Consider the following 12,679-nt stretch of genomic DNA (forward strand, 5'->3'; position numbering starts at 1 on the left):
TATCGTTAAGTCATGTTATCGTCCACTTCTTAGACCATTGGCCCCCAGAATGTTGCTAGCACATTTTAATTTAAATTTTAAATTTAATTTTATTTTATTTTGTCCTCAATCAGTGTTTCAGTGCTGAAAAGGGCTGTATAACATTGTCCCTGACAACTTACCTTGATGTTGTATTTTAGCTTTTAAGAAGTTACACCAATTTAATTTATCCCTGCCTTTAAAATTACATGGCGACCCGGTTCTAAAGCATATTCTAATTGGTGTAGGAACATACAAGAATACACACAAGAAATAACAGCTAATTAGCTCACTTAGTCAATGGTGTTACTAATCCTCAACAATGTATCCCGTGTCCACATCTCTAAAAAAGATTATTCATGTTCTGAACAGTAGGTAGCGGTAGCTGGAACCCCACCTGTAGGTTTGGTTTTACGTTTTCTGAAGAGCAGCCACCATTGGATTAAAAGGCTTTAAAAGCTAGCCGCCTCAACGAAACACGCATAGGCTATGTAGTGCATAATAAACCTTTCTGAAAGTCACAGAGTTAAGGACAGACTTTTTTTAAAATAAAATGCATTTGCAACAACCATAGGTAGCTTCACTCATGGAGCAATTTAATGATCTCCCTGACCTATGAGACATGACTTGCTGCAGTTACTTCTTATTAGATTTCTTTATATCGAGAAGGTTGTCCATTCGTTGCGGTCAGAAAACACTAATAGAATGGACCCATTGAGGATAAGGTGCTGCGTTTAAAAGCCTTTTGAGGAGAGCCATTCTTGCAACACTAATTGCAGGAAACCAACTTTTAAATACAGAACTTGAACCCAACGAGAGGATTTAATGGCCTCAGTCTTAATTAAGTCAAACACAGTTTTACTGTTCGTTAAATTTTGCTCATTTATGCAGAAATAGGTTTCAACAGAGTACATTTTCAAATGTCATTAAAATATCTAAATCATTGGGTTTATAAGCTAATTTAAAAATGTTCACACTTTTTTTCATTTGAGGGTTTGATACATTTTGTTGTCGAAAGTCAGTATTGGGGGGATAAAGGTGGTAACTCCTTTAGTGAAAGGGGCACTCCAACCATCATATGCACTTTAACCCCTTAATGACAAAGCCCATACATGTACGGGCTCAAAAGACATTGCTTTCAATGGGTTTAGGGACCGCCCATTGTCCTTAAGGGGTTAATAGACGTAATAGCTGAGTGCCTTTAAATGCTCATGGTCTCCACCTTGCATGGAAGATTCTGCAGAACTCTCTACCTGACATACTTACCACCAGTAAGCTCCAGTACATCTAGTGAGCGTTTCCAGTGGGGTCTAACATGATAAATGCGCACAGGAAGTGATCCTATTGATTTTAGTGGTAGTGCTATCCTGCTGCTAATTGGCTGCTTTAAGCAGCCAATCGGTAGCACAGAATGTCAGACCACAGATAAGGCATTGCACTGTAGCACTGGAGCTAAAGCTTGTCCTTTAGTGCTTCTTTAACATAGATTTTTTTTTTAACACAAACTTTAAACAGTTTATGGAACTATTTACTAAATCCTGTTACCAACATGCGTATTTACCAGTGAGTTCTCTCACTTTGATCGTTTTGACCGCAGGTCAGCGTTCCATGGTTCCGTGTTTGCTACAGAGTAGTATGGACCTGAGCCACCTCCGTAGAGTTACGAGTGAGCTCTGTGATCTTTTTGTCTTCTCACGTTACACTACAATTTCAACCCAGCATGACCGAAAAGCAGGTTACAATCACTTTGAATCAAATACAAGAAACATCACATCGGCAACAATCCTAAATTTAGAATTTTCTAGGGTATTTATAGACTTTTATCATATCATTTCTTAGCATTGCCTCTGTAATGTAAAGATCTTGTCTTTTGAACATGTTCGCTTGTATTATATGTTATTATTTTCGACAGGCAAAACTGAAAAAAAAAAAATATTCATCTACTTTCTAGTATCACTGAATATTTGCGATCTAATTATGTGAATTTCTACCCTGCCTGCTTATTGGCTTGGAACTGAAGTCTAAGTGAGCGATAAAACTGTAGGAGAACTGGGGAAACTCAATTTATGCCCTTACTGCAAATCCATAAAAACTCTCAAAGAATAACACAATATTACAACATATTGGAAAATAATTGTGCGCAGGTTCTTGGATTCAGCACTGAAATAAAACCCAATATGATGGCTGTTTTTAATAAGTCGTAAAACAGAAATAGTATTTTTATAACAGCGGTAATGTTTCAGGCAGTAACTACAAGGCTTCCAGGGTAAGTTATAGTTGATGTATAATCTTCTTTGCTATCACATCCTGAAATTGCATCTTGGTTTGATTCTCTTCGCCGTTGGTTTTCCCCTTTAGGACAGGATCTGGCTAGTAGCTTGGAGGTGACGTGGCCCAATGGTCAGATTTTTACCCGTGGCCTTACTGAAGGTGAAATAAACACTGTACTGGAAATTATGTACCCCCCTGATGAGGACAGCGTAACCAAGCCAACAAATATTGAGGTAGCACTTTTTTTTTTATCTGAAATGTCTGTAGAACTTGCACGTTGTGTTAAAATACATATGCAGTGCCACTGCCAAGAGATACGTTTATTGTAATTGTATTGGTTTCCTTTCCTTCATTTTCAGTTCCAATAGTTCATAAAATAACCAGTCTTTACCTTTTTGAAGTTCGCTGCTCTTCTTACGTACAGTTATGTGGCCCTACCAAGTACCCAGTACTTCATTATACAGAATATGTGAATTATACGTCCCTGTTCTGTTTTTTTCCACTAATGTTTCAGGACTGATTTAGTTTTATAATCAGCACAAAACACATTTTTTTCTTACTTACACTACTGGTAGTCATTTTACTGTACTCCTTTTCCCTAATGTTTCCCCCTCTCCTTTATTTCCTTTTTATTGGCCAATTCTCATTTATAGTATACTGAAATAACAGTATAAGGTATGTGAGAAATAAGGTTATATTCTCTGTACAGACCTGTACAAGCCTACAGCACATTTACGCACACTTACACACACTAACATACACACAGTAACATACTTATACCCATGTTAACATAATTACTTACACACAGTAACGTACTTAAACCCATGCTATCATACTTGCACACAGTAACAAACATACAGTAATACACACACCAACACACTTAAACACATCGCGTCCTCCTATCTTTGTTAACCTAACTTAGACACACACAGTAACATGCACACACACACACTAACATATTTACTTAAACACCCCGTCCTTCCTTTTGGTCATTAGGCAGCCTAACAATTTGTAAAGGAAAGATGAGGGGGGCCCTGGTCAAATTAACTTTAAATCTAGAACTAGATATATATGTATATTATATGATAATATTTAATTATTAGAATATGGGTACGAGACAGGACTCTTGGATCCCTGCATCTTGGAGATGTAAATGTGGCCCTAATTACATACTCGTAGGAAGAAATATTACAAGAACTCACAAAACTTCGTGCTGTGGTCTCTAAACTTACACTATAGGCTTTTTATGCACAATTTCCATTAAAATGTGCTAATTTAACTGAAATAAAGCTGTGGTTATAAGGTGTCCTTATTTATCTTCTCACAGTGCGGCCAGGGCTTCTCCATGAATGAAAACGGACATTGCAGAGGTAAGTAACGCCAGCGTTGCTCTGAACCCAAACAACTGGAAACTAAAGAAAATGCCAATGCGTGAGCACATCCTCTGCCTGAATGGTCCGCACGGAAGAATTCGGATAAATTGTGCAAAATGCATATGTTTTTCTTAATTGCCCTTTCAGAAATTACAGATCTCCTTGAAACGTACAGTGAATTTTCACTTCTTTTTCCTCACAAATACATACTTTAACTATTTGATTACCATATGGTGTGGTGGTACACTAGCTATAGTCATGGCTAGAAGGCGCTTTTGCTATTTCTATAGATGTTCTTGTGACTTTTAGGGCCGCAGGACATTGTGATACACTCATGCCCACCAAACATTCTAACCTCCTACAGACATCAGGAGAGCAAAGAGAGGTGTATAGGGACTGTCTCTCCAAAATGAGGACACTTAGGAGGTATGCATGCTGATCAGTATATCATATTGCTAAGGAAATGTATCTTACAGGCCAGTAAATATGTTCTGTTAGAACCAAGCAACAAATCCTGGAATGCAATTTAGAAATTCTAAATACTTAACACTGATGGTCCTCATACCGGGATGCATCTGTTTAAAAACCATTGTGTTGCAAAGCAGTATTTATGTACGTAAGTGGTTTTTAAGTACACACGGGTGTCCCTTGCTCTTCAGCGGCTGCGAGAGTGCTTCGCTAATGACAAACAAATGCATTTGTTTATTTGCAGACACAGATGAGTGCATACAGTTCCCGTTCGTGTGTCCCAGGGAAAAGCCAATCTGTATAAACACTTACGGAGGGTACAAATGCCGTCCAAATAGAAAATGCAGCCGGGGCTTTGAACCCAATGAGGATGGAACAGCCTGTGTTGGTAGGCAATTATTCTTTGCATGTATTCATTAAATACCGCCATACTCTGATGCATTTAGGGGGATAGGAATGGTTGTGGATTTGGAGGAATGTTTCTCTAAACATGTATTGTCTTGTGTACATAATATATTTAACCATTAATTTGCTGCTTCATATTCAATGCAATGTTCTGCACACCAAGTTTAGTGAACACATCTTTATGTTGCATGGTAAACGATGTTGGTCTTAGGTGAAAAAGCTGATGAATGTTACTAATAATCTGCTTTGTTTCTCTGCTTTTTTCCCCACTCCACTTTTGTTTCATTCGGCACGCTCTAAATACTTTCCATCGCATTCCATCTCCCCTCTACTGTGTCCCATTGTTTTTATTGCTTTTTTTTGTGCTTGGGTTCCATTATTTTGGATTGTCTCTTGTTTATCATGCCCGACTCCCATGGCTTCAGCCCAGGTAGCTTATTTTGGATCCTACCCGTCATCTGCGTCCAGATTTCCGGCTCAGTTCTTGCACTGTTCTGCGATCCTGTTAGGCCTCGGATTTTATGTACAGCTATACAGTCTCTGAATTGTTCCAGCTCTAAAAAAAAAAAAGTCTGCGTGTTCCTCTCAACATCTACACTATGTCAAAGAACAGTCTGCTGCTGAAACCCAATGCTGGTCGGGGAATCTGGTGGTCACTGCTGCGAGCATAAGAGAATGGACTTTGAAGCTTAGAGTGAATAGTGATATTTTCGTAAAAACAAGTTGTTTGTTAATGTTATGCATGTTTTCTGAGAAAACTGATGAGAACCTCCATCTAAGATCATGCTGAAGACTCAGTCTCAGATATCCTCTTTGAAGTCATATTTTCTATTTCACTCTGTTTTTTTTAAATGTTGCCCAGAAATCATGGTTAACTCTTTTGCAGCAAGAGGCAATGACTGTTCTTTCAGTGAAAAAGTTAATCCTGGTTGGTTGCTTGTAAATGGTTTTAATACTATATATATATATATATATGGCCTAAATGGTCTGTGTTATTAACCTGCTAACTTTCTCTAAAGGAAAAAGCCTTATAATTTATAATTTTTTTTTAATGGATTGAAAGCAAGGTGTTAAAGTTCGACTATTTTGTCTTCCAAGTTCCAACCATTGACAATGTAAGATATAAAAAGTCCAGTGTATTGAAGAGAAAAGGTGTAGAATGCCCTTTAAAAGCACAATAATGAGCAAAGGAACATAGTAAAGTTTAAAGACATAAGGCACAACTGATTTATTCATAATTAGGAATACTCTCATACGCTCTAATTCCGTTGGCTTGTTTTTTTATTAGATAGAAAGCACACAAAACATAAGTTGGTCATTAATTTTAAAGAATGGGTGTTAAACCAAATCTTTGTTTTGACCGCACCAGAGATGCAATCAAGCTCTACTTGTGTTAGTCTTCTGAGGGTCACCTGGAAATCTGCATCTTTTGCTATAAAGAATTGGTGATCGTTCCTACCGCCATTGCTTGATGTGCTCAGTTTCTATTGTCTAACAAAATGACATACGTTAGTCTATGGGAATAAACATATCACTTTTTTAGCAGACCACATGAACGAATGGGATGGACCCCTAAAAAGTTATTTCTATAAACCAATAGAGCTTAGATCCTTCATAGCTTAGATTTTGTGATAGGTCTGCAAACCTGTTGTGAATGTTTGGAGCATAAGGTTCTATGTATAAAACCTTATTCTGGTGCAAAGTTACAAATGTGGTCATTTGGCAGCCGTCATGGCAGTCAATGGGATGGTTTTTCCGTTGGTGGCCATGGCGATAAAACCACTTTTTTACACTTTGCACTAGAGTATACAGACTTACATAGCAAATTATTTGTCTGTTCAAAGAAACGGAAAACCAGTGATCAACAGAGATCGAAATTACTCCAGTACCCAGTCTGAACAAATAATATTCTGTGTTGTGTGTCATGTGCCGTCAAGGAGACATTTTTGAGTTAACTACAAATCAATATTGACAAAAAAAATGAAATTGGGGCAATAGCACAAAAAATGTGAACCAAATAGCTCACTGCAATTTGTATATAAAATACTGTGCACTTAATGAGATCTGTAGTTTGCTAGACAAGAACATTATCTACTCACACTAAACCTATTTTCCTGATCTTACTGATACGCATCAAAGGATTAGAGCTGCGCACATGAACGAGCCTGGCATCAGGACTCAATACAAGTCATCCAGCTAATTTAACATAGCAAGTATACAGTATGTTCCCTTTAAATGATAAGTTTAAAGATAATGATACATTCCAACTAGTTATATTATGGTTGAATGTCTCTATTGAAGCACTTTGCATCTCTGTTCTTCAAGTTGTGGATTGAAAGTTGCAATTATCCACCGAAAATGACAATAAAATTACCAAAAGTCTCAATGTGTATATATGCGAGTGTGTCTGCAACACATGATTCACTTAAAGGTACATGTTAACCATATTACACTCAGAAGTCGGTGAGCTATGAGATGTTTTCATTGACAAGCTTCAAATAGAATGGCTTCAAATAGAGATTTTTTAATTTGTTTTTTGATATTGCTTTTATTGTGTTATATTACATAAGATTTATCATCTTTACCCACAAATTAGATACATTGTATATACTGGTAATGCTAATTAGACTAACTTACTTGTGAGCCAGGATCAAATAATCCCACTTTAGAACACTCAATACTAAGAGCTTGTCTGGGTCTAGAACACATTAAACACATTAAGAACGGTGCTTTGGAGGTTATTCACTTACAAACAAAGTTGGCCTAAGTTTACAAATAACTTGATAACTGAAGAATTTCCATCTTTGGAATACTTAAGTGCTTAAGTTGCCCAAGTTGCAAATGTTGAGTCCAGATAATTCAACATAGGTCTCGTTGTCTGCTACACAGTCAAGCCTAAGCTTCATTTCAGGTCCGGCAAGGTCCCTCCAATGGAACTATAAGGAGGACACAACTTGGATCATCTTGACTTCACCATAGATGCACATAGACTAGTATCAGAACTAAACACATCATTGAATGTTTTTTATGATCCTATTGGTATCCTTGTGTTTCCTAGGCTAAGGAGATTCCATCATACACCTGCACCCACTGCTGCTTTTTTATAATTAATAAATACTGGAGAACTTTAAATAAAAAAAAATTTCTCCTGTCTATTTCAAGAATAGTATTACACGTATACACAACACTTTTGAACATTTGAATCTGTTTCCAGAGTTGTGTTAAAAGCTATACAGTCCTTGTATACAGCTAAACAAGAGTGGAGGATCTCAAGCATGTGCTCAAACTTGAGTGCTACTCTGCTCACATACTGATCGGCAAAACAAGCCTTGATTCTAGCTTATTAGTTACAGAAAATCCCCTCACTGTATTAACCTCTACCACATTTGATTATAGGGTTTTTAACTTAAATACCAAACCTATTTACTTTACATCTAAGATTATGACCTCGTTTTTCTAACATTCTAATAAACTTCACCCTATACTTTGTGAAATCCCTTTATTTATTTGAATGTTAATTTTCATGTGTCGTAAAGGTAAGTTCAGAGGAAATATTTTATCTCGCCGTGTACACTAACCTGTGCATTATAAAGGCAATCTTCTCCTCCATGATGCATAGGAGACATAGTGAGAATGAAACGTACATGTTAATGCACGCAAAGCGAGTAAACCAGAGCTTGATTATAGTCTTTTATTTTAGAAACATGATGTTAAAATCATATGCATTGAGCATTAAGTTGTGGGTAAGAGGGAGGATATAAATCCATTATTGCACAATTGTATATGCGTATATTTTAGTTTAGTCCAACCCCAATTACATTTTTTGTTTACACTTCTTCACGTAATTTCTGCATTGCATGAATCCCAAGTAACTATATGGCAAAATTCACTGTGTTCTCCTAGAACCCACATAGTACCGGTTACAATGAAATATGTTTTGATGACTCTGCTTTCTTCTACCTCTTAGACATAGACGAATGTGCTCTGGGCATCAGTGACTGCAACCAGCTGTGTTCCAATACAGCCGGATCCTATTCATGCAAGTGTAACCCCGGCTTCCGTTTTCAGACCGCGTCACAGAGTGCGTGTGTCGGTGAGTTATTGCCCTTTAAGATTTGCAGATAAATTGTGATAAATATTTGCCATTGTATCTAATCAGTGCTGTGTGAGATGTTCTTGTTTCATAAATAATTGATTTATATGTGGAAATAATGGCTTAAAAGGAGAATAAAAGCAAAAAAAAGTCTATCACTGGCAAAAAATAATTCTTTTAAGCATCCTTATCTGTACCTTGTGCTTTTCCTTGGCAGAAACTGAGTAGTCCTGTTTAAAAGAATCAGGCTGTATGATGTATATGTCTTGTATGTCTTGTATTGGAGGTTGGTACCGTTGAGTAAGATCATTGTAGGATTAACGAGAAATGGCTGTAGTATAGAAGGATATTGCCTAAAAAAAATTAACTAGAAGCCTAATGGAAAAGTTCCCAGCAAAGAATAGATTTATGTCCCTGGAGACTTTATGATATGTTTAAGATTGCAGAGAAAAGTAAACTATGATCCATTAGATCAGATTAGTTAGATCAGGAAAGAGGTAGAATGTGTTTTAATGCACGATTACTTCATTATTTTCCCATTTGCTTTCTTTTAGACATAAATGAATGCCAGGAGAACACGAAGATATGTGATCATATCTGTCACAATGATCAGGGCTCCTTTCACTGCCATTGCTACCAAGGCTTTTACCTTGGATCGGACGGACAGAAGTGTTTTCCGCAATGATATTTTATATTGATAGATCAAACTAACAACCGCGGTTAGGAACCTGCTAAATAAGTATATTATTAGTTAAGCTTAGACCATTGTGATGATGGACCAAATATCCTCATGCAGGCATTTCACCTGCAATCAAATTCAATTAATTTTAAGAGCAAAATGGTGCCTGTAAGTCTACATCTTATATGACAGCGTGTATTCACAAACCTAGAAGTTTGCAGGAGGCTGGAACATTTTCAGTGAGATTCTTTTCTGCAATGTGTTAAACTGTCCTTTAATAACCTATAATTATTGTGGGGATATTTGTTCTTAACTTCAGGTTCCAAACTATGGTTGTGATATAACAGTTATTCCTGCTTTCTTTTGCAGTGGGTTTTCCACTTTTACAAATATACTACATGTTAGTTGACTTACCTGGTTTAGATATCTCGCCATTTTTACAACGTGTGTTTATGTTGACCAAATTCACCTTATATATGTGTCAGTGATAGAATAAATTCCATTAAACCTTTTGAGACTGTATATGGTGCACACACAGCCAACACAGTTCCATAAGGCAGCATTGTCAAGGAATTAGGATCTTCTGCTTAAGGTTCATGTGCCCCTTGATCATTTTTGAAGGCTTCACCCTGCCTTATTTGGTTAAATTATTATGCAAAACAATGTGGCCAACTGCAGAAAAAAGTAATCTAGGCCGCCATGTTATGAGAGTCTATGGTACGGCTGTATATCAAGAGATGATTGATCAGAGTTAAATAAAAGACCTGAATATATGGTTTGAGGGCTGGAATTTGAGTTTATAGCCCCCTGAAGAATGAACACATTAAAATATATATTGTGACAAAACGGTGTAGATTAGGGTCAATAAAGTAACTTTCTAGGATCTTAAACACGGTCCTCTAGGGGTATACTGATGAAGTGTGGCTGCGCTTTGTTGGGCTGGACTGATCAGCCTAACTTTTCACTGACTTCCCTGCCAGGCTCTGTAAACTCCACTTGGCTCAGGGATCGTCTTCAGGGCCTCTCCTTGCCCTGGGAGGTCAGGGGGGGGGGGTTCATCTCCCCTCATCAGTCCCCCTGATTGTGAGCCTTTAATGAATTTAAAGGGAATGGAGCATTAGCCCACCCTGTATTTACTGTAAATGTATTATACATTTATTATTTGCATATGATTGTGGTTTTAAGCATGGGGTAGAACATTTATTTTCAGTCCGTCTACAATAAATTCAATTCTAATTTGGTGGTATTATGTGATGTAATATTTGTGGGGGGGAAAATAAGAGGGCATTTTGCTTTTTCCTGATTAATTTTTTAATTCTCTGGATTTAAGAATTATAACAAATTGTCAAATATATGATACAAAAATTGAAAAAAACAATAACCTAAACTTTTAGAGAGAGAGAGAGATTAATTCCTTATTTGTCAGAATTACAGGGTTAATATGGCTTCATAAGAAGTTGCAGATAAAATCACAGTTGCTTAGAAGAGAATGCATTTATTGTTTCCAGACAATCCCTCTGTGGGAAAGCCTGGTTCTCTCTCTCTAGCCCACCTCTTGTAAATATATAATCCTGCAGCTGCTTCATCAGGTGTCCTGAAAAGCCGTCAGATGTTACCGTTCAGAGAGGTAACCTTTAGCGGTGACATGTCTCTAACATTTAATAAAGCGCCGTCCTCTTTGAGATTTATCTGATTCAACATAATGGGGAGCTTATAGTACAGTATAAAGGATGTCAGTGACCCTGCGCATGAGTTTATTAGTGCCGCGTCTTTTTGAGGGTAGTGGAAAGAAGCCCAGAACCATATCAAGAAGAACTAATAACCTCACAAAGGTCAGAGCCATGTCTTTCTAGAGTTCAGTTTATTTTTCTGCGTTATCCAGCGTGTGCGGTATTGCACTAAAAATGAAAGAAATACACATGCGAAAAACATAACTCATTTCTGTTTCTACACCGTGTTCGATATTAAGACCAATAGCATACATAGGAGAGGCCAGCAACCTTCCCATCCCCCATACTGTCCTGTCCTTTGTGGACCTCAATACTACTCTCCACTCAACTCCATATCTTATTTATTCTTTATATTATTTATTTGAATTCACATACAGCACATCCAACCTCAGCTTAGGAGAGGTGACACTCAACTGGAGTGAGCACTGGATCTATTGCCTGCAAACCTCCTTGGGAACAGAGGAATATCCTTGGGAAATTTTAAGTACGTTTCCTAGCTCTCCTGCTCCATGAACAAAAACCCACTTAGCACGCATTGCTGGGTACCCTACTGACTATACAAGTTCCCCTTTAAGGATTTTCCTGCTTTAACACAGGTTAGAAAATAAATTATTTTCAGTAATCTTTACCTTGTCAAACTACTGTATGCCCGTGGATCACCAATTATCTCCAGAGCGCTTTAAATTTGTCCTCCGGTGGATTTATTAGGTGTGAAAGAGAAAGCAATGGTTTTGAGAAAAATATTTTTATTTATATAGAAAAAGAGGGAAGAACCATTTTTTAAAAATTTTAACATTAGGTGTCTTTGTGTTTTATTTTTTGATGATTAAATAGTGAAGCGAGCCAGTTGCACAGTTGTTATCCCTAATCATTTTAGCCAAAGTAACATTTACTTAAGTTGAATCCAATTTAAAAAAAATATATATTTTATTTTATTAACCAGCTCGACATTTATTCTACTTTTCTAGCCATGGGAGAATGTTCAAGTCATAAGGTTAACGTACAATTGAGTTGAGTTTGTCTTTTGACTCATTAACTTAATAAATGAGCCTCAACCTTTATTAAAAAAAAATAACGCCCTTGACTTTCGGTTAGCTACGACACCAGCATTATAATAATTTATTGCAAACCTCACATGTAGTATTTATCACAAAAATGGAATAAATACTAATTAAACGGAAGCATTTAATTGTTAAATATTGTATTAATCTGTGCTATGGGCTGCATATTGAAGCCTACCGTTCATTTAATTTTGACTTTAACTTGCCCTTGTAGATAAAATCCAGGCAACATTCTAAGCGAATTTATCTTGTATTTAATTTAGAGCCCTATTAACTGTCAATGCATATTTAATGCAACTGCAGAGTTCTAATAACATACAGACTAATTGCCAGGTCATTTCTTTGGAAGAGCTGGCTCAGTGCTTGGTAGAAAGCAATTTACAGAAAACCATATTTTATAATAACAGTGTAATTCAACCATTAACCTTTTTATCTTTAACCGATTTTTGTGTGTCTTAGCACATTTTTAGAATGACACTGTTATACAATGACTTAACCACTTTTTGTCACTGTAGGAAGATCAGGTTTTGCATATCATTGTTATATGTTGTCATTGAAGTCAAAAAGAATTCTAACTAACT

At 36.8% G+C, this 12,679-nt stretch overlaps 1 protein-coding gene and 1 long non-coding RNA gene across 3 annotated transcripts in view; both read left to right on the forward strand.

Annotated features, from left to right (window-relative positions):
- The window catches only part of CRTAC1 (cartilage acidic protein 1), a 118,273-nt gene extending 108,457 nt beyond the window's left edge, over window positions 1-9,816 (forward strand). Inside the window, exons 12-16 of one of the 2 annotated variants that reach the window (XM_053451332.1) lie at window positions 2,377-2,522; window positions 3,617-3,659; window positions 4,375-4,518; window positions 8,503-8,628; window positions 9,183-9,816. In XM_053451332.1, coding sequence (XP_053307307.1) covers window positions 2,377-2,522; window positions 3,617-3,659; window positions 4,375-4,518; window positions 8,503-8,628; window positions 9,183-9,313 — 590 coding nt within the window. In that variant the 3' untranslated portion in view covers window positions 9,314-9,816. Of the gene's footprint in view, window positions 1-2,376; window positions 2,523-3,616; window positions 3,660-4,374; window positions 4,519-4,960; window positions 5,952-8,502; window positions 8,629-9,182 lie in introns of those variants that run through there. The other variant, XM_053451333.1, reaches the window with a different exon arrangement.
- LOC128469497 (uncharacterized) lies at window positions 5,959-6,917 on the forward strand. Its single transcript, XR_008345944.1, has 2 exons — window positions 5,959-6,163; window positions 6,358-6,917. It is a non-coding gene; the product is annotated as an uncharacterized LOC128469497 (long non-coding RNA).
- Window positions 9,817-12,679: the final 2,863 nt, after the last annotated feature.

Source organism: Spea bombifrons, chromosome 11 (genome assembly GCF_027358695.1).
Source record: "Spea bombifrons isolate aSpeBom1 chromosome 11, aSpeBom1.2.pri, whole genome shotgun sequence".
Taxonomy (NCBI): domain Eukaryota; kingdom Metazoa; phylum Chordata; class Amphibia; order Anura; family Pelobatidae; genus Spea; species Spea bombifrons.